Genomic DNA, 23,419 nt, shown 5'->3' with positions numbered 1-23,419 from the left:
TTTGCCTGTTTCTCCTCCCACTGTGCATTTTTGAAGCTCCCTCGCCCTGTGGCGAAAAAAAACTTGCCAATTTCCCCTGCCCTGGAAACAATTCCCCTCAAAAAGTTTTTCGCCAAGCCCTGTCCCCTGGACAATCAACCGATATCCGCCCTGCCCTACAAAAAAACCCCTAAAATTTGCTCCCCTACCACCTAAAAACATGTCCCCTGCCCTAAAAAAATTAAAATTTCCTGTGCACTCAAAAATTGCTTCTGGAATAGCTTTTTCGATGAATAGCTCCGTTGGCTGCACTTGAATATCATCGACATGGTCCACGTCAATCCCCCACTACCTTAACCCATTTTTTTAAAAATTTTTTTGCCCTAGCAAAATTAAAATTTCCCGTGCCCTCAAAAATTGCTCCTGGAATAGCTTTTTCGATGAATAGCTCCGTTGGCTGCACTTGAATATCACCGACATGGTCCACGTCAATCCCCCACTACCTAAACCCAATTTTTTCACATTTTTTCGCCCTAGCAAAATTAAAATTTCCCGTGCCCTCAAAAATTGCTCCTGGAATAGCTTTTTCGATGAATAGCTCCGTTGGCTGCACTTGAATATCATCGACATGGTCCACGTCAATCCCCCACTACCTAAACCCAATTTTTTTCACATAAGTTTTGAGAGTAACAATGCAAGGAGAAATCACTTTTTTAAATTAACTTTGAGCATGGCATAGCATGGCATGGCATAGCGTGGCATGGCATAGCATGGCATAGCATGGCATAGCGTGGCATAGCATGGCATAGCATGGCATAGTGTTGCATAGCATGGCATAGCATGGCATAGCATGGCATAGCGTGGCATGGCATAGCATGGCATGGCATAGCGTGGCATGGCATAGCGTGGCATGGCATAGCATGGCATGGCATAGCGTGGCATGGCATAGCATGGCATGGCATAGCGTGGCATAGCATAGCATGGCATAGCATAGCGTGGCATGGCATAGCATGGCATGGCATAGCGTGGCATAGCATGGCATGGCATTGCGTGGCATAGCATAGCATGGCATAGCATGGCATAGCATGGCATGGCATAGCGTGGCATGGCATAGCATGGCATAGCGTGGCATAGCATGGCATAGCATGGCATAGTGTCGCATAGCATGGCATAGCATGGCATGGCATAGCGTGGCGTGGCATGGCATAGCATGGCATGGCATAGCGTGGCATGGCATAGCGTGGCATGGCATAGCATGGCATGGCATAGCGTGGCATAGCATCTAAGCATGGCATGGCATAGCATGGCATAGCATGGCATGGCATAGCGTGGCATGGCATAGCATGGCATGGCATAGCATGGCATGGCATAGCGTGGCATGGCATAGCATGGCATAGCGTGGCATAGCATGGCATGGCATAGCGTGGCATAGCATGGCATGGCATAGCGTGGCATGGCATAGCGTGGCATGGCATAGCGTGGCATAGCATAGCATGGCATAGCATAGCATGGCATAGCGTGGCATAGCATGGCATGTCATAGCGTGGCATGGCATAGCATGGCATGGCATAGCATGGCATGGCATAGCGTGGCATGGCATGGCATAGCATGGCATAGCATGGCATGGCATAGCGTGGCATGGCATAGCATGGCATGGCATAGCGTGGCATAGCATAGCATGGCATAGCATGGCATAGTGTGGCATATGGCATAGAGTGGCATGGCATAGCATGGCATAGCATGGCATAGCATGGCATAGCATGGCATAGTGTCGCATAGCATGGCATGGCATGAGTGAAAACATGTTGTATTCGATAGTTTGTTGCTCTAGAAATGAAAATGAACATGCAATAGAATACAAAACAGTTCTTAGACATACACAGAGGAAAACATGTGTTTTTTGAAAATGAATCCATTAGATTTCAGAATAACCAGATATGAACTGAACATGCTATCGTGTTACATTATATATTGCAGTTATGTGTAAATTTGAACCTTCGCCACATGTTTGCAACTTCATTGAAAGTGTTATGATCAACATAATGAATTTCACCACAGATTGATTCTAAATCCAAGTATATATCCCCAATCAGGAAAGTTCATTAAAATATGCAAATTAGGAATTGACTGAAATGTTCTCATTAAAATGCAAATAAGGAATTGGCTGAAGTAAAAATGTTAAATGACTTTCAATAATCTCGTATCATAATATCTTTAATGTACAAGCAATTCGTCAACTTTGGTCTAGTCAATACAGATAAATCTCCCTAATTAGGAAAGTTCATTAAATATGCAAATTAGGAATTGGCTGAAGTAAAGAAGTTTAATGACTTTCAGTAATGTTGTTTTATAGTATCTTCAATATATGTAGCAAGATTCATCAACCTCAGTCGAGTCAATTCAGATGTATATCCCTAATTAGTGAAGTTCATTAAATATGTAAATAGGGAATTGGCTGAAGTAAAACTGCTTAATGATTTTCAATAATATTATCTCATAGTATGCAAATGAGCAAAAGTAAGCGAGCCACACCCACCAAAAACTAATCAGCTCTTGCCATTTGCAAACTGAATCTATGTACCAGATTTGATTCTGATCTGATGAACCGTTTTTGAGATATTGAGTACACAGACAGACAGACAGACAGACACACAGACAGACAGACATCGCTGCAACATATGCTCACGTGTGCAAATGACATGTAAAATATCATATAAACATGACAAAATCATAAAAAACTGCAACATCAAACATTTTAATTTAGATCTCAAAAACTCCTTGAATGTTCTTGATTTCTAAAAGACTTTGAGTGGATGGAGCTTACTATTTATGCATGTATGCATGTTTGTCAAACTGGGAAAGTCAGCACTCCATAGCCTAGCCTGCTACTTGGTTTTACAAAAATTGTGGATCAAAGTCTTTAATATTTATAATGTCACTGCTTGCAAAATAGGCAAATCAGATCAATATTTGTAGAAATAATCAAAACTTTTGTTCCGAAACCTTCAAAAGTTCATCAAATATGCAAAATAAAGAGTTTGATGAAGTAAAAATGGTTAATGACTTTCAGTAATGTCAAATCATAGTATCTTCAATATACATACCAATTTTTGTCAATTTTGATCGAGTAAAATCAGATATATGTCCCTAATTAGTGAAGTTCATTAATATGTAAATAGGGAATTGGCTGAAGTAAAACTGCTTAATGATTTTTAATAATATTATAGCATAGTATCTTCAATGTACATAGAAAGTTTCATCAACTTTGGTCAAGTCAATTCACATATATATATCTAATTAGGAAAGTTTATTAAATATGCAAGTAAGTATTTGGCTGAAGTAAAAATGCTTCATGACTTTCAAAAATGTTTGATAATAGTATCTTTAATGTACATAGCAAGTTTCATCAATTTTGTTGAAGTCAATTCAAATAAATATCCCTAATTTCGAAAGTTCATTAAAATATTCAAATTAAGAGTTTGATGAAGTAAAAATGCTTAATGACTTTCAATAATGTTTAATCATAGTATCTTCAATATACATACCAATTTTTGTCAATTTTGATCAAGTCAAATCAGATATATATCGCTAATGAGGAAAGTTCATTACATATGCAAATGATCCATATCTTTTATGTCACTCCTTAATATCTTTCACAGCTGATATATCTTGGTGGGATCAACATTTGTAGTGAATCTCATCAAATTATGTGCAGTCGTTGTCAATATATATCCGTTTTTTCTAAAATCATTAATTATGCAAATGAGCAAAAAGTAAGCAAGCCCCATCCACCAAAAACTAATCAGTTCTTGCCATTTGCAAACTGAATCTATGTACCAGATTTGATTCTGATCTGATGAGCCGTTTTTGAGATATTGAGTACACAGACAGACAGACAGACAGACAGACAGACAGACACACAGACAGACAGACAGACCTCGCTGCGACATATGCTCACGTGTTTCAACACGTGAGCAGAAAATGGAACTGTAAAAGTGCCTTGGTAGGGTTACTTCTGACTCGTACCTTTACATAGTAATGGTGTCCCCATGTCAATAAAGCATTGCATGTACACCGACCCCCTGGTATAAAAGTGGGCGACTGTAATAATTATGAATGCCAAGTCAACAGAGTAAAATAATGTCGGCCATTTCAACATCCAGCTTGACCGATTTTCAAACAAAGATACTATGTTCCTGTTTGGTTTTTTTTTGCATCAATAATAATTTGTGCAAAATTCAAGGTTTTTAGGGATGAATCAAAGTTCACAAAATAAGATTTTTTCAAAAGAAATCTACAGTTCAAATTTTTCTCATGTAGTTAGCAAAATCGATTTGTAGTTTGTTTTGTTCTCAAAACCATACAAATAATCCCTTGTTTTGTGTTCTTGATTATTAATGATAAAAGTGCAATGTTTCCCTGTTGAAACACTTGGTTTGTGTGATATGCAGTACCTTAACTATGATACTATGTCAGATTGATTTTCTGCTCACTGAATGCATTTACTTCGTTACAGAAAAGGCTTTTTACTCATCAACAGTATCTTTTCCATTCTATCATCCTTATTGATGGGTTTTAGTGAAGTAGCCAGTAGCTATGAAATGATGATAGCTGGTCGTGTTATCCTTGGTTTCTATGCAGGTAAGTCACCTAACAACAGGAATTGAGATTTTTATGTAGTAAGTCGGAAACATTTAAGGTAGAATGCGCCTCATTGACACATATTCAGACTCTCAAACTTTCACAATTCTTTTCTGATCTAAATTCTGATCTACAATTTCTAATCTTACAATTCTTTTCTGATCTACCACTTGAGGGGGTTCATTTTAAAGTTCTTCGGGTAATAAAACTTTTCACTGTCTTAGTTTTTTCGAAAATTGAACATTTTTCTCCATAGAGTTAACAAGGGATGGCAGTCATTTTGAATTTCAAATATCGGTAAATCTTTGGTAATTTGTTTCTCTAGTACCAAAACTTGCACGGTGACCCCCAATTTTATTCATCATTTTGAAAGAGAATGGTTTGAATATTTCTTGAGGAAAATTTGAGAAAAAGTTTTACCTCTTTGACTTTTGAGGCACATACTACCTTAAAGGCCCGATAGCTGTATCTTTTTCGCATTATTTTTGTGATTTTACTTCCAAACTAAAACAAGTTCATGGGAATGTACTCACTGAGGGGTGTTTATACAGGTAGAATAAACTGTCCACTGTGACTACATGTGCAATTTTGAGCAAGATAAATAATGTTTGCCGAAACATAAAATGGCGCCCTTATGTGAATAAGCAAAAACACAGTACGCAGTGCATATATGCATTGGAATCTTCACAGAAACAACAGAATAGTCCAATATAATGCATAGTGCTGAATGTTTTCCACTGGGACATCATATGCTATGTTTTCTTTGTAATATTATCAATTTTTAAAAATGGCAGGAAATCAAAATAACAGTTAATATTTAAATTTGCTTGTCAAATTCTTCAGTGGTAAAAGACAATATCCTTTAAATCTGTAGAATTTAAAGAAAACCAGCGAAAATAGAAAACCTTTTTCAGGTCGACAAATTTTAAGAGTTACAGCTACAGGGTCTTTAAGTTGATAAATTTGAGAGTTGATCAGTTAACAATAATTAGCAGCATGTGGTTATAAAGAAGTTAAAAGTTTTCTTAGACTAAAATACTTGACAGTTGACAATTATGCTTAAATTTAACAGAAGGAATATTTTTCTGTCCATGATGCAATTGTCATTTTCTTCTATATCAGGTGCAGCAATTACTGTGGTACCTGTATTCTTGGCGGAGATTGCACCCAAAAATATGCGTGGTGCCATCGGAATTAACCACCAACTTGCCATTACTATTGGTATTCTTATTGCACAGGTAGGTGCTATTTTTCCTGTTATGGGAAATAATGTTGATAAGATAGATACAACTAGATACACAGAAACAATCACCTTTTCTGTAACATCAATATCAAATACCAAACAAAGTTGTCACTTTGATAGTGAGTTTTCTAACATTATTTCTCGTCAAGAAAGTTTTGTATCTGGGTGTACTGTGCTCTAAATAATACACAAAAACAAACTTTTCCGTAACTCTCACTATCAATTCTGTCCACCATGAACAATCTAATGTATATTCTTTGGTAGATTTTAGGAATCTTTATTTTCAACACTGAAGACACATGGCCCATACTGGTAGCCTTTGGCGGTGTGTTTGCTGTTATGCAAATTTGCATTCTACCCTTCTGTCCAGAGAGTCCAAGATGGCTTCTAATCACTAAAGGAAACCCAGATGGCGCACGTAAAGGTAACATTTATTTTTACAAACTTGAACTTGAATGTTGTCTTTTCAGTGACAACATCTCTCACTTTGCATTGTCCTTCTCTCTATGGCAACAAACACACAAACACACATGAAACAAAGTATGATGTAGGAAGAGTTTTTACAGTCTTCATCATATCAGAGCATACAATACGTCAGATATCAAAATACTGCAGACACCAACGACATTTGTTTTCGATTACTTTTATTACAAAAAAAAAATGCTGACATTACTACATCACAGAATTTAGTCGGCCATGTTGTGAAAGTCATGATGATTATTGCTGAATGACAAAAGCAAGAACAATCAGATAACATGGAATTCTCTTCCAATTATTTTATGTACAAGCTTAAGCTTTTTTAAACTGTTTGATGTAAAATGCTGTTTCTGTGAAGTCTTTTATTTATATCATCATCAGTGTTTGCAGAGATGACTGAGGGCACTATAGTAAGGCTGTACTTGGACTTAATGGAATCTGTTTACTGCATCCATGAATTGATTATTGGTCTTGGCCGGGGTTCAATCTACAACAACAAAAAAGTAACCGGATAAAAATAAATAAATAAATAATTACACTGAACTACAAGTTTTAATTCATAAACCAAGTTCCAACAATTTTTTTATCAAAACACTAAAGGGAGGGGCTTGTCTTGTCTGTGGCTGTATGATTTTATTGTTGATAAACACTACTTCTTCACAGGCATTGCCATGAATCAAGTGCTCAGCAAATGTGAAGCAAATTCAGCATTTGATACATGTTCACAGTTCACCAGAATTGTAGCTTTCCACCATTTCAAGACTTTGCCAAATAAACTTTGATTGCATCCCTTTGGTTATATGATGCTGCTTCTGTGGCGGTCACCAGTGTTGGATATATCAGGCAGCCATTTTACAATTATGAATAGGGATGTTGGCATATGTTGTGCATAACAAGAGTCCCATTGTATGGGTATCATACAAACAGCTGCAGAAGGATAAGGCCAAAGTAATTAAATTCTTTGTTTTGCATCCCTACCCGCCTAGGTTTTTAAGGTTTTCATGAAAAACACACACAGTGTATTTGAATAGGAAATTTTAGGACATAACCGCTTAGCTTTTCTGAACTAAAATTTTGTTACAATTTTTTATTTGCTGCCATCAAATAACATCGTGTTAATTTTCTTGTGTGTGTTTTTCAGCCACTTTACATTTTCCCATTTAGAGTTGACGCAAAACAAAGAATTTAATTACTTTGGCAGGCTAACACCCCAATTTAATGACAAAAACCTAAATGTACAGGTTTCTGCTGTACTGTACTTGAGCTGTTCACAAAAATTCATACTTGTAGAACAAAGAAGGGTAGATAAAAAAGAGATGAGAATATGGGCAACCCCTTGCTCTTATCTACAATGATGTGTTGACGATATGCAGTGTTTCATCTAGAGAGGGGGATGGGGGGATTCCCCCTCTGTTGACATGTTGGCACCCCCTAGTAATTTGTCAAGGGGGGACCAGCCCCCATGAAATGTTGCCAGTCACACCTTAGAGATACAAGTAGAACACATGATTGGTGAAACCCCCCCTAAATTTTCTGGTAAAGGGGGAAAATCCCCCCTGCTGATGCCATCCTGGATGAAACACTGGATATGTTAATGCAGTGTACAACAAAACATTAATACTGGAATCCTGCAATAATATCATGGCATACTTTACAGCATTAAAAACCAGAAACAGATACTTGTTCTTGTTGATCATTCTTGCTTATGAGAATTTCATTTTACAATTATATTACCATGCCCTGTCCATTTCATTTTAATTGGTCGAGCTGAACCACGTGACCGTCCACAAATACAGAGTAATGGTTTGTTTTCATATATGAATAATATCGTAAACATAGTAACTTTACTGCTAAAATGAAAATTGTGATTTGTACAAAGATCATAATCAACCACAAAATAAAATGGAGCATTTGTGGGCCAAGTTTAGACGCTTTCTTTCAAAAAAATCTCCGGATTTGCAAAATTTTTGCAGCGCGCGTACTACTCACTGACAGGTTTTGGGGCCCTGTTGTCGTTCGCACGGGAAATTTTCGTAAATTTTGACGGTTTTTGGGGGTTCGTTGATAATGTAATTGAAATAACAGACTCCGCGCTGACCATTAACGTTTATTTATGGGCGCGGGCGAGAGGAAAGCCAAATTAATGGGCTTGGCAAGCCTCGCCCGTTAATTTTTAGCTTTCCTGTCGCCCTTGCCCATAAATAAACGTTAATGGTCAGCCCATCGCCTGTTATTTCTATATTTTACGCCTAGAAATCAAAAATATGGAAGATGAATAAAAGACGTGATGTGAAATTGTCTGTTACCTGGATGACAGTCTGTTTGCAAGCTGGTACTTTGTCAGCTAGTAGTATCTGGGCTGGTACTTTTTCAGCTGGTACTTTTTCAGCTGGTACTGCGTAAGCTGGTACTGTGTCATGGTCAGTCATGAAGAGATCAGTAAAGTCAAGTCCAACTACATTGCCAGACTCAGCCCTCATCACAAAGTCATTAATATCACCATATCGGTGTGTGTCATTACCATCATCATCATCATCCAGGGCTGCAATCTGTCAACCAATCAATTCATCTTATCAATAACAAGTCATCGTTGATGACACAGCCCCACTTGTTAATGGGTGCTTTGATTACAGGTCCTCAGAGAGGATAGAGTCCTCTTCATTAGGTCTGTGATAAAAATACTTTTGAATAAATTCGCTTGATACATGTCTGAGTTGTAGTTCAGGACATGAAAAAATCGTAATAAAATGGCCACATGGTGGCCATAATGGATCGAATCACAAAACAAATCAATGTGCATATGTATGACATACGGTAGGTCAATGTCCTTGTACCAACTTTGATTAAAATTGGTTGAAATATGCCTGAGTTATGGCTTTGTACATGAAAAAATCATAACAAAATGGCCGCACAGCAGCCATATTGGATCGTATCACAAAACAAATTAATATGCATATGTATGACATTGGTCAATCTCCTTGTACCAACTTTGAATAAATTTGCTGATACATGTCTGAGTTATGGTTCTGGACATGAAAAAACGTAATAAAATGGCCACACGGCGGCCATATTGGATCGTATCACAAAACAAGTCAATGTGCATGTGTATGACATTTGTTGATGTCCTTGTACCAACTTTGAATAAAATTGGTTGAGATATGCCTGAGTTATGGCTCTGTACATGAAAAAATCGTAACAAAATGGCCGCATGGCGGCCATATTGGATCGTATCACAAAAAAATTGATGTGCATAGCTATGACATTGGTCAATGTCCTTGTACCAAGTTTGAATATAATCGGTTGAGATATGCCTGAGTTATGGCTCTGTACATGAAAAAATCGTAACAAAATGGCCGCACGATTGTATCACAAAAAGAATTGACGTGCATATCTATGACATTGGTCAATGTCCTTGTACCAACTTTGAATAAAATCAGTTGAAACATGCCTGAATTATGGCTCTGTACATGAAAAAATCGTAATAAAATGGCCGCCTGGCAGCCATATTGGATCGTATCACAAAACAAATCGACGTGCATCTGTATGACATATGAAGTAATCCTTGTACCAAGTTTGAATGAAATCGCTTTGGGCATCTCTGAGATATCTGCGTGAACGGACGGACGCACACACGGACGGACGCACGCACGCACGCACACACGCACACACGCACGGACACGACCAAACCTATAAGTCCCCCCGGACGGTGTCCGTGGGGAATAAGAATGCTGTCACACTTCATTCATAAGGCATTTTAATACTGCAACTACTGTACTACTATATACTTATCATACTAATTAAAAGAGTAGAGGATCCATGATCCAGCATTACCTGTGTTGTCTTGATATGGAATGGAAAGTTCTTGTTGGCTGCATTAGGTCTGGTCAGCAGTAGGAAAAATACATGACCACCACAGATTACAGCTCTCTCAATGCAATTTACAATTTTGGCTCTGTCAAACAATACAGTATCACATGTCTTACACTTTTGATATCAAGAAATCAAAGGTGCTTCACTCTTTAGTAACCAACGTGTGGTACAAGTTTGTTATTTCAAGCAAATATATTGAGCAGTATACCAAGGAAAAATGACAAAACTGAAATTTGAAAGATGGTTTTCTGGACAGAGTATTTATATGAGAAAAAGGAATCATTTTGACACAAGAATATATTTCACTAGCAATGATCAACAATTCTTTGCTCCCTTACTCTTTCATTTTTCATTATCAATTAATCTTACCTTTAAAAATAAAGGTGATTACCTGTAACAGATGCAAAGCAGTAAAAAAGAAAGAATGGAAACGTGTGTGTGGGTTCGTTACATTTGAGAAATGAAACTGACACTAACCTAACCCAAGTCTCAATAGCATGGTTACAGATGAAGATTGTAACAGGAGTAGCCAGCCACCACAATGCAAATATGACACCAAAAGGTACATAGAATGAAACTTTGTCAGGGTAGTCCTTGATGGATGTGAAGATGGCATAACAAGTCCAGAGAAATCCTAGGTTTGGAAAGAGAGGATGTATACATCAATACATGACAAAGGTGCAGAAAGATGAGAAACAAATGAATTAGTGTGCAACTTAACAGATTGGAGATAGAGTTGAAACTTGTGTGACAAGTAAAATGACAATAGGTTGTGTTCACTGTGGGTTAGAATGAGTTCTTTGAAATAATACATTGACACTCTTGTAAATATCAATACAAATGTGGATGCTGGCATAAAATTGTATTCTTTTCAATGGACATGACAAAGTACTCACCAATAAAGAAAGGTCCAACTAAACCATAGCCAGCAACAGATTCATATTTGTAGAGAACATCTCGGGGATCAAACATTGTTTCTTCATAGATGTAGAGAGCAAAGTAAGTGATGGAATACAGTGTCATGAAGATGGCCAATTTTATCCAACTGAGCTCACTCAGAGTACCTCTGTAAAAGGGAGATTCAAAGTACTAACAAATCAAATTTTTATTCACTATTCTTGAAAAGCATGGAAAAAATCAATGAAACTCAGCTCATTTGAAGATGCTCAAAATGATGTGCTGCAGATGATACATCCTTGAAAAATTTTCTGTGATGTCAGCTGTTGAAGATTTCACTTAACCCTTTGAGGGCCAAAGTCAATTTTTGTCACCTTTAGAAAATGTACTCCAGTCATTTTTTTTTTCAGATTTGTCAAAATTTTGATAACAAACTGTAGCCAATGAAATGTGATGTCCATTTGGTCCAAAATTATCAAAAAATTTAAGAAAAAATTAATAAAAATTCGCAAAATCTGGCAGTAAAATTTTGGTGGGAAAAATTACAGCACTCAAAGGGTTAAATACTCAAAATGATGTGTTGCAGACAATACATCATCCTGTCCAAAGTGTTTCTGTGATGTCAACAGTTGAAGCTTTCACTCAAATACTCAAAATGATGTGCTGCAGGTGACACATTGAAAGTGTTTCTGTTATATCAATTGTTGAAGATTGCACATTAAAGAAAATGTTAATCTGTTTACCTTGTAACTGTGAATCCTTTGCCAAGTAAGATAATCATCAGAATAAAGACCAGATTACCGGCTGCACCAAGTAAGTTAGCTGATGGTAAAAGTAAACGAACAATCACAAATTAGATGTGTCTCCTTGACACAGTATAGGCAACAAGAGTTTGTTTTAGAATACTCTCTGTACATGTTGCTGCTAGCTTTAAACTTCAAATCACCAGTTTTCCCTGTTCATATGAAGTTGAATTGCTAATAGTTCAGTAGTTGGGGATGAAATGTACATGCAGGGCTGTGTAATATTCTGTATTATATCATACCAGTATATATTGATTGCGCAAATACAGTGATCTGATTGGTCAAGACGTGATAAGAACCGTGGTATATTTGTGATATACCACGGCTGGTATAGCCTACATGTGAACTCTCAGCTTGAGCAAAAATCCATTTATGACGTTCCACATCAGAATTTCATTATAATGTTATGATATAATAGCAATAAAGCACACCCAGCAAGGGTATACCCCTAGATTTTGACCAGATATTCACTCGTTATCGCTCGTGCATATATGTCATAAGCTGGTCAAAATCTTGTGGTAATATCGCTGGGTGTGCTTTATTGCTTGATTATTGTCCTGAAGTGTAATATTACACTGTCAGAGGGTATTATAATGTAACATCCTTGGTTGCAGTGTTCCGTTGCTGTATAAGGAATTGTTATTCACAGACATCAATATGTTTGTGTCAAGATTTGTTCTAACAAAGTTTTCTGCATTACTCAGAATGATAAGGCAAATCAATTAAGTGGAAAAAAGAATGGAATAATCAATGATTACATGAAATGAGCTAAGGGGTGGACCATTTGATATTCTAGGTGGGTCTGGAAGATTTTCAAAAAGAAAAATTTCCCAGCGAATGCCAATAAAAAAATTCAGCCAGAGGGGGCTTACGAAAAATAAAGATGGCTCATTAAGGTGAAAGAAAAAGAAATCCATCATCCAACATTTTTCAGTGCCCCCTTCGGGCCCATTTCTTTAAAATATTGAACATATTTTTCAGCATGCCCTTCAGCCCCAAGACTTTCATATATCAGATATATATATCAGAGATATCTGGATGTTTAATATTTTTCATCATCCCTTATAGGGCGCAGTACTTAATTATATCAGAGATATATGTCAGAAATATCTTAATGTCTGTAAATTAAAAAGCATGACAAGTTCCTGATACTTTTCTGTTGCCTCTATGAGAATTCAGTATTAGTAAGCAACATGCACTAAAATTTCACAATCACATTTTTCTTATAACAGATTGGACATCTGGTTATGCATAAAAAGTGTTGAATACATTCACAGCTCATTCAAATACTATATTGAAACTTTAGAATTGACACTTTTAAGTTCCTATATTACAACTGAAATGACAACAATTGCATTAAAACACAGAATGACTGAATGTTTAAAAATATATATATATATATATATATATATATATATATATATATATATATATATATATATATATATATATATATATATATATATATATATATATATATATATATATACACACTAAATTATTGACTTTATATTCCACCTTTTGTTTTACCTTTGTCGCGCGCAGGGGGGTCACCCCGATTTCGAAAGTTGGAATGGGGGGGTCAACCCGATTTCGAAAGTTGGAACGCCTCCCTAAATATATATACAAGTATTTTGTTCCAACTGATTATCTAATGTGCAACATTTTACTGCACACATAGTAGAGGACTGTACATTTGTTGTTGTGGGAAAAAAGCATCCAAATGAGGAGTGCAAGAAAAAAAAAGTTACCAGTAGTCAGAGAGTGAAAAGTAATATTTGAACAGTGGATCAGGTACGAGACCTCTCAAATCTTCCAGACCCCCCCCCCCCTCCGAAGGATATCAAACGGTCCACCCCTAACATTGCTTACCAAACATTTGCAGTCCAGGCAATGGGACACCAGTTGATCCATAGCTTCCCAATGCAACTGTTAAGAGTAGCAAACTACTCAACTCTGCCAGTATGGACCAGACAAACAACTTGTAAGTGCAATGCAGTAGTTTCCTTTCCTTGAGAACCTCTGTAAAAAAAAATGACAATATTGTATTCTCAGTAATCATGCTTTGAAAGTCCATATCAGTGATAAAAGTGGGCATTCTTCAATATTACGGATAAAATCCATGTTTTATCACTCAGTAACAAAGGGCAAGAGCAATAACATTATCTGCCATTCCAGAAGGTCTCCAGAATTAATCAGATCGCAGTACTGACATATTGATTTTTCAATGAAAAGGGAAGTGTATGTGTGTATTGAATGGTAAGAATCAGTCTTTGTGCCTTGTTTGTTGATGGCGACTGTTTTTGTATGGAGAAAACTTCGAAAGCGTTTGTTCGTTGCAATTGTGGCTACAGAAAGACACCTTCAATTGTGAAAAATGTCTACATGAAATTTTTGCATAATGACAAAATCCTAAAATTGATTTTGAATTCGCACTCACTGAGATTTCAAGCAATATCTGTCGTTACAGGAAGTGGATCGAAACACTCTAACTGGCTATTATCATCTGTACTTTATGCAAGAACCTTTTTTTACACTTATTATTGTATGGAACATCATTCAACATGACAAATGGCTGACATTGCCAATGGAACATTTGGGCTGGTATCATTATTTCACAGAAACACTCCTAACATTACAAGTTTATAATATTAACCAGTAATTCATGTTAATCCTCCATTATATGAGGCTTTGTTTGATGTACATATCTAATATCTAAAACAGCAAAACCATTCAAAATGTGATCACAAATGCCATCTATTTACAAATACTTACTAGTGAAGTGCATGGTGACCCCAAACATTGCAAAATATACGAAGAAAAATATCATGTTGGTTTCCAGAATATCTAAAGAGAATAATAAAATACATATTTTAGAAATATGGCAAAAACATTTGGCAAATTGTGTGTATATGTCAATGATATCACTCTTATCATCTAAGTCATCACATACTAATCACATTTAGTAGAAAATGACAGTTCATGTTTGTAGCTGAGTTGTAGTGATTGTACTTTGTAATGAATAGAAAGCTTTACATAGCTTTGGCAATGATTATCCATCAATGGAATAAAATGGGAATCGTTAGCACTCATACTAAGACTGTACATATGTTACAACAAACATTCACTGACCACAATGACTTCAAAAATTCTGGAATTTAAAACATTACAGTACATGCACTTTGTTCCATGAATATGAATCTCCTTGGTATATACAGCTGAAACTTCTAAGATCTCATGTCTGTGGATATAACATCACAATCAATATGAGACCATATGCAGCAACCATTCTCATACAGCTACTTCCATATTATTTTATAAAAGTTTATACACTTACATCTTTCATCAGCAGAGAAATGTTTATCCCACAGCTTAACACCATTGGTCATCGTAATGTTGTATTCAAATTCAATTCCATTATCAGAGTAACAGTTACTTATGACTAAGTACCACCATCGAGTACGATCTGTCTGGAAGGACCGACCTCCAACACAGCGTATCCACTGCAAGTATTAATAAAAATGACATATAATGATTTTTAATAGTATCTGTGATGATCAATAACTGATTGTTGTGAAATGAAACATTTCAGAAAAAGATCGCAGAAGACACTGACAATAAACTTCCACAAAGTGGACATATCGCCAGAATTCCACGTAATTCTAAATGCTTCCAATACACAAGCATAAAGTGTTGACATGTATATTCAATTGGGAGATGAGTAAATTTTGTAGTGGTGTGTCAGCATTACAAACAAAGGCAAACACAGGGGAGACAAAATAATGTGGGTTTTCCATTGAACAATGCCATGAAATAAACATTCCCTGATGTTTTTCATCATTCCAACACGCAAAATAAATGCCATCAAAGGTGTAGCTTTGTAATGTTCTCAACAGAATCAATAGCTGTGAAAACAAATCTAATGACATAGTCTTGCCAGCGAGGACAATTACATGTCCAAATATCCAACTTTGTGAAAAAACCATGACAATCATATGAGGTGATTTCCATCACTGCTTGAATATTCTTATATGCAGGTCAATTATCGTAATCTTTCAAAAGTCCAAAAATGTAATCGGGATAAGCAACATTGAAATCGTGCAAGTAGGAAGGTGTGAAAACATATATACTAGATTGTCATATGATCCATGAATTGTGCCAACAGTGCACTTTCTCAATTATGGTGGGTTTGGCAATTGTCAACAATAATATCTCAAGCCTAAGGTGACAGTGTACAGAGTTTGATGCCTCATGGAAAATGTTAAAAAAGAATCACTTTTGGAAGCTCAATGTCTACAGTTGCATGACAATAATTTCATATGCACTGACTTGCAGATTGAGTGTCTAACTTTAATTGTTTTTTAGTGTATATAACCACTGCATTTCAACACCGTAACACATTATGTTGTCCACACAGCCTTGTTAGGTCATGCTAGTGTTTTGAGGGAGGGTCCAAATAGACACCCGTGGCTACCAATGTTGTTTGACATATTCAATTCTGATAGGCCAACGTCCATACACCTATTACAGAATTTGCAAAACAATTTTTGTGTCAGTTAGCTTTGTTACACAAAGGTACAAACTACAAAAGTTGTTTACTTAATGTGATGTGATTGTGTTGGTGGCATTGTTCTGGTGATGTGTATTTTGTGTATTTGACTGATAACAAAATGCCAATGGTTGCATTTATTTTTATTGTGTCAGACTTGATAGAGTTCATGCGTTATCCATCTCCTCATTAGTACTAACAAGGAAATGTTAACAACAAGTAATTAAACAATAGACAAGGAAACTATGTCACATAAGATAATTATGAAACCTGATTCTCTTTTGAATATCTACTTACAAACTGTATCAAAATACAAATCAGTTTGTAGTCATACTTAGGTAACAGAAAGATTGACAGCAATTTTGAAAATTGAATATCTATGTGTACCTCAATGCTGTCTGCATCAGTGGACTTTTCACATCCATTGAAGCCATCTTCTAAAGTCAATTTGTTGTTGTAACTTCCAGGAATCACTTCCTTTTTCTCACCACACGTCTGAAAATTACAGTTTCAAATATTATGTCTGGATTAGTACTCTGTCAATCTAAATCAAATTGAAAGGTTTAATGTCAATGTAGCTATAGTTGTAACAATAGGTGATATAGTACATTTGGCAAGATTAAAAATTTTGTATGAAAGACAATCATTGCCTTTTGCAGGCATTGACTTGCCGCAAACAGAGAGTAACATGGACAGAGTGGCAACGCTTGCATGCCTTTTGTTCCATGGTCGTCTCGGTAGACTATTGGCTTTTCATATTAAAATGAGCTTCAAAGGTGTTAAACTTTTTGGAGGCTTTGTTTGTGGTTGATAATTACACGAGATTATGCGAAAAATACAACGAGATGGCATCGTACTGCCATATATTATAGCAACCATAGTTACTTTGTGAGCTCTCAGGCCAGAAACACTGCTTCACGCCAATCAAAACATAACACGCCAGCAGTTTCATAAACATGTCCTTCCTTGACGCACGTGTAAAAGACGGTATAACTGACCGTAAACCATTGAGTAAAACCAGACAGTATCGATAAAAGACTTTCAAATTTGGTTCAAACACACTCATTATATATTCATAAAAATATGAGAGGAATTTTTAAAGCGGTAAAACTCACTTTCCTGAAGCTCAAAACACTCCCGTTTTCGCCAGCACGTCAATTCCGCTCAGCACCACACGACAACAACAACACAAACTTTGCCGAACATACTTTCGCTTAACAATTGGCGAAAGTCCGAAAATTACCGAAGGATGCATGGTCGGCACTCTTCGGAAAAGAGAGGCGAGAGCAACCTGAGGTGAGGCGAACATGGATGGGTTACGTAACCGCTTCACGCCTTAAACAATACCCGTTGCCACTCTGTCTATGTTCCTCTGTGCCGCAAATGACCGAGCCATGAGCAGTAACTTTTAACTTTCTTTCACGTGTTATAAAGTGTTATTGTTCTATTTGTAAAATACAGTTGTTTGTTCCTGAAATCATGCAGATGCACTGTTAAATTTTTAACACAGCCTATAAGTCTTCAATGGTTAATGGTATTTTTGACAAGTTTTAGCCTAGAATTCAATGTTTCAACAATAAAGTTGCTTATTTTGGTTCTACATCTTACAAAATCTATCTCTTGTACATAGTGTCATAGTACTTTTTATATTTGAACAAATCCATCAAAACATCAGATAACAGCAGGTATTGAGCAATGATTAGGACAGAAATACAATCTGTGAAAGGTTAGCTACAGAGAAGTTTTATCCACCTACCATTGTATCTTCATGCTTTCTGATGTACTGCCACTGTCCTGGCTCATCATTAAACATTAGTAGCTTATAGCAGCATTGGTCCTTGTGACGAGAAATATACAATGAGATGAATAGAGTTTTTATTACATTGACATGACATACACTGTAAGTTGCTTAGTTGTATTTTAAGCCATTCAACTTGCCTTGTTTAATTACTGTAAAGACTTTGAGTCACCTAATCACGGTGAAAAATGCACTGCCTTGGAAATATTTCATCTGAAAGATTTTCTGATTTCAAATATACCTTAGTTGAAGTTGCGGAGTCAAATTAAGCTCATAATATATCTGAGCCTGCATTGTCTCTTTGTAGATACAGGTACATCATTCTGTTTTATTGCATAGCAATATCATATCATTCTAATTCTACAAAATTATCATCATACTTACTGCCTTGTACTTGATTTCGTAATGCAATGTTCCTTTCTCATTTGGTTGAAAACAAAACCGATCAAGAAATTGGAAATTCTGAAAGCAAGACATTGACAGCTTGATCAACGGTTTTACAATTACACATCATCATGTCACGTATGTGAACAGGCACACAATTCAGAAACCTGTCGTACGATTTGCCTACTCCCATTTTAAATGAAGTGTACCTTTCTCTTTTCATATTCAATATTGTAGTACATATTTTCACTTTGGGTCATTTATAAATGAATGTGCTCGGAAATTTTGAGGTGTTCAACTCTATATTGGATGGAATGAAAATTGAAATCACACGAGAATTTTTAAGAAAGACCGGAAATTAATTCAAACGTCATAATGAAAGAAATAAATTGCAAAACTTACGGATGCTGTGGTCAAATGACCGTGGATGAATTTCGCCTCTACGGCACTCATCATCAAAAGTTGGACAAGGATTAATCCCAGGAAACCAACTGACGTAAACTGCGTCGATTTCATTTCTGAAATCGACTCAGCGATACAGAAAAACCGAATAAATTTTCCAGAGAAGAATTCACGAATATTTGACTTGTTGCCAAGAACAAAATGAAAAGTATTCAAGCAGTCGATACAGCAAGCTGTTTACCGCTCTGCAAGAGAACACAGATTGTTTACATTCTGTTTCCGACAGCAACCTTGTAGTACTGCTGCGCTCTGCGTCTTCCATGGTTGTCAACGAAACTTCTAAAGTTCTAAGTATCCGGGCATGCTGGTCATAAATTGTCGTCCAGGCTTGCCGAACGCGTTGAAATCCCCGTGAAATCAAATAATTTTCCGACTGCGTTACTTAACAGATTTAAAGGGGGCACAATATTGCCGTCGTTGTACATCGAAAGGTAAATCCAATGGCTGAGTGACTGCTAGCTGCTTGCATGCAGCAGCCGACAAGTTTTCACATCGCATCGCCAAGGTCACCAATCGTGATCTCAGGTCATGTAGGTGCATTATGGGTAAAATCCTCTGGCGTTCCGGGCAGGCTCAAAACCAGGTCGATAAGCTTATAGGTTCGCTTTTATTAAACAGTTATAGTAACAGTTGACAGTTGATCACATATTTGCAGAAGACCCTATTTTGTATTTAAAGATCCGGATGCTGTTAAGTGTAATGACATCCACGACAAATATGTTGTCGTCCCTACTGATAAAGCTGCCAAGAACATTCTGGCTATACACCCTATGTCTGTCAGAAGTATTATTTTGAATGTCTTATGGTCGAACTTGGTGTAACTAAGACCTCCACCAACTCCACTTACAGACAGTCAATGTTCAACAAAACTGAAATTTTGGCAAACCAAAAGTCTTTCATGGATGCTTTTAAAATAACAACGAAGGATGACCACAAAGTTGCCAAGTTTATACTGGTTACCAAAACTCCATAAAACACCATACAAAGCTAGGTTTATCGCAGGATCTTCAAAATGTTGAACAACAGAGTTATCAAAGATACTGACTTCTGTTCTTTGTACCGTAAAACGGGGACTTTAGGCACACTGTGATGTTGTCTTTTCTGGTATAAATCAAATGTGGATACTAAAAAATTCAAGGAACTCTTGGGTAATTTGAAATCAAGAGCTATCTCAAAAAAAATCTTTCGATTTTTCTACATTGTATACCACAATACCACATGATGAATTGAAAGAACGCTTGAAAAACATCATCAACCAAGCATTTTTCTACAAAAACGGTTCATGTCGTAACAAATATGTTGTATTAGGGTATAATTCTACACATTTTGTCAAAAATTTTGTTACGTGAAGGAAACGAACAAAAGGTGAACTCAGTAGTTTCCGTATAAAACTAAATTTATAACGAAAAATAAAACTAATCGCTAAGTCAAGGGATAGAATACAAACTGTAAAAGTGTGCAGGCTACTTATCTCAGCTGGGACGGCAAAGCTCCAGTCTCAGAGTTGTATCAGTCAGTCGGATAAATGAACAGTCTTTGGCTTGCAGGCTTAAAGTTGCACAAAGTCCACAGTATAAATCCAGCGTGGCAGTGAAGGTCTTGAAAAGTCTTGAAATTAATACTGCTGGAGTTTCCAAAGTCTTGAAGTAACACGCAAGAATACTACTAATGCTAAGGTGCTTTATACCGAGAGAGACATTATCAATATGCTTGATTTCCTCATCGACATATTTGTTGAATTTGAAGGACACGTTTTTCAACAGTGTATAGGAATTCCTACTGGTACTATAAATTATGCTTGCTGACTTATTTCTGTACTAATACGAGGCGGAATTTATCCAGAACTTAATCAAACAGAAAAAGGTCTCTGTAGCTAGAACTTTCAACCTTACATTTAGATACATAGACGATGTTATTTCATTGCACGACTCCAAAGTCAGTGACTATCTCGTTATGATCGATTTATCCTCCAGAATTTGAGATTAAAGAAACTACAGAAACTGCCTCTTCTCCTTCATATCTGGATATTTTCCTTGACTTTGACTCTAATGGTCACCTTTGTACTAGGCTGGATGATTTCAACTTTAGTATCATCAATTTCCCACACCTCATCAGTAATATTCCACTCTCACCAGCTTATGGGGTATACATTCCTCAGCTTATTTGATATGCAAGAGCATGCAGTTCATATGGTGATTTTGTAGAGAGACATAGCCATCTCTCTTACAAACTGTTAAATCAAGGTTAAACCAGAGCAAGACTTGTCTCTACATTAAACGCTTTTTTGGCAGGTATCGCAAAGTGGTAGATAAATACGACATCTCTCTACGACGAATGATCACTGATGGCATTAGCGACATTGGACCTTAGTTGGTGTCCACTACCTATTTGATTTACAGATTAATGGCGGGTGCAACATGTTGGGCAGGATGCGCTTACTATTTTCGAAACACGTGACACCACTTCTTGGTCTTTTGGCCAGAGGTCCATATATCTTTCTTTCATGATTTTGACTTTGTTGTGTGTACCAGTGCGTTACTGTCTGTTCTGTGCTGTTGTGTGTCTATGTTTATAGCTTTTGTATTATGAAATTTGACCTAGGGTTTTAGGATTATGGATTGGTGTGATTGTGATTATTTATAGTGTAAAATATGTAGTCCCTTAGGGAGAAACATGTATTCCTGTAGCTTTTCATGCTTACAGATTTGGACACTACCTGAAACAGCTCTTAAGCTTGAGCTTATATGTTTAGAAAGATGACTTCGATAAGCTGCAAAAATAATTCAAGCTATCGACAACCACGGCATTAGTTATTGCTTTGAGTACGCTTGGTTTGCGCTCAAAGGAGACTTGCATAGGTCTATATCCTATGATAAATCGAGATTTTTGGTATTCTGTTGCTTTTCATAGCAATTCTTCGCCAGATAAAAATACTTCTCTTAATCGGTGTCTTGAATTCAAAATATCTGAAGCTGAAAATCAAAGAAGCGTGATACTGACGTGATAATTTTCCCCAAATATATGAGATTATTTTTGGCCAGACTAGAATAAAACGTAAAAATCGCCACGTCTGTGTTTTTAAACAATTACCTGACTTTCCCGTTCATCAATTTAAGATGCCTTTTTAAATCCTATGAAATGAAAAGAAGTTGGCCGTCTTTTTCTTCACTCAGGGAGATCAGAATAGAGCACCACTGTCACCACACAACCACCAATGCCTCCATCACAAATACCACAAACTACCACCACCAATACTATCACCATTAATACCATCACTAATACAACCAATCATTACCACTCCACCATCACACAACCATCATACTTTGACCAATTTGACTCAAATTACGAAAAAATGCAATAAATTATAAGTCCATGTGTGTGTGCAGATCCGTTTGTTCTTGTATGTTTAGGGACCGCGCGATAAGTTCATTCAGACGTCTATGGAAGCATTCAACCGCCGGAGCGTGTCCAGATTCGAAGTAGATTAAAATGTTCTGATAAGACTTGTAAATATCTGCCTGGTGCTTACACTAATCGATGTGTTCCGCTGTATTTGCAGCGATATCAATATGATAATATTGAACAACAACAACAACAGTAATGATTTAGTGCTCTTCAATTTTACGAACAAACAACAATAACAACAACAACCATATTACTTGCTAAGCTTCCCTATGCCAACATATCAATAAATAACTGTAATCGCGTCATCACCACAAAGATCAATAGTTTATCCAGGCGGAGGTACCTTATCGACGATGATATTTTATTATCATTATCTTTATTAATCCTCGTTGGGAAATTGTGGATTGCTCGCCACATAAATAAAACAGAAGCAAGTCACTACAAATGAAAACCACATAGAAACATAGCACAAAAAATACAGACAGAAAGAAAGACAGACAAGTAGACATAAAAGCATGCACATATTTACATTTATGCATGTTGAAAAGATGTGCGTACCGCGTATGGTCATGTGCATGAACCTTAGTTTTTATGAAAAAATTCTGAATTATCTAACAAACAGGTTACACACAGGTGCACCCCAAGGTACTGTTCCAGCCCCATTTCTTTTTACTTTATACACGGCAGACTGACGTAGTTGCACTGAGACCTGTCCGCTTGTCAAGTTTGCAGATGACACAAGTTTGGTAGGCAAAATTAACCAGGACAATCATTCTCAGTATATTGATGAAATTGGTCGCTTTGTACAGTATGTAAAGAAAATTACCCGCATCTTAATGTAAAGAAGACCAAGGAAATGCACATTGCGTTTAGAAGAAATGCGAAAAAACCTGACCCCATTTTAATAGACG

At 36.6% G+C, this 23,419-nt stretch overlaps 2 protein-coding genes across 2 annotated transcripts in view; one reads left to right on the top strand and one right to left on the bottom strand.

Annotated features, from left to right (window-relative positions):
* LOC139136565 (solute carrier family 2, facilitated glucose transporter member 1-like) overlaps window positions 1–23,419 on the top strand; it is a 42,219-nt gene that overhangs the window by 7,216 nt on the left and 11,584 nt on the right. Inside the window, exons 4-6 of the mRNA XM_070704304.1 lie at window positions 4,496–4,620; window positions 5,743–5,858; window positions 6,128–6,287. Coding sequence (XP_070560405.1) covers window positions 4,496–4,620; window positions 5,743–5,858; window positions 6,128–6,287 — 401 coding nt within the window. The remainder of the gene's footprint in view (window positions 1–4,495; window positions 4,621–5,742; window positions 5,859–6,127; window positions 6,288–23,419) is intronic.
* Window positions 6,504–19,727, bottom strand: LOC139136564 (transmembrane protein 145-like). Its single transcript, XM_070704302.1, has 13 exons — window positions 19,044–19,727; window positions 18,642–18,719; window positions 18,216–18,296; window positions 16,847–16,954; window positions 15,248–15,413; window positions 14,686–14,757; window positions 13,783–13,932; window positions 11,851–11,929; window positions 11,107–11,276; window positions 10,688–10,844; window positions 10,172–10,292; window positions 8,647–8,889; window positions 6,504–6,827 (listed from the first exon to the last, which is right to left on the bottom strand). Exons 1-13 carry the CDS (start codon window positions 19,155–19,157, stop codon window positions 6,783–6,785), a joined length of 1,584 nt encoding a protein of 527 aa, XP_070560403.1. The 5' UTR covers window positions 19,158–19,727; the 3' UTR covers window positions 6,504–6,782.

This window comes from Ptychodera flava, chromosome 7 (assembly GCF_041260155.1).
Source record: "Ptychodera flava strain L36383 chromosome 7, AS_Pfla_20210202, whole genome shotgun sequence".
Lineage (NCBI taxonomy): Eukaryota > Metazoa > Hemichordata > Enteropneusta > Ptychoderidae > Ptychodera > Ptychodera flava.
This window is presented reverse-complemented; position numbering and strand designations above follow the sequence as displayed.

Bases quoted from the DNA above. Each gene is read 5' to 3' on its own strand.
- LOC139136564 (XM_070704302.1), bottom strand. From the start codon at position 19,157: ATGAAATCGACGCAGTTTACGTCAGTTGGTTTCCTGGGATTAATCCTT. The intron at 18,720-19,043 runs GTAAGTTTTGCA...TCTTGCTTTCAG, and splicing joins GTCATTTGACCACAGCATCC to AATTTCCAATTTCTTGATCG. The intron at 13,933-14,685 runs GTAAGTATTTGT...TTTTTTTTACAG, and splicing joins GGTCACCATGCACTTCACTA to AGGTTCTCAAGGAAAGGAAA.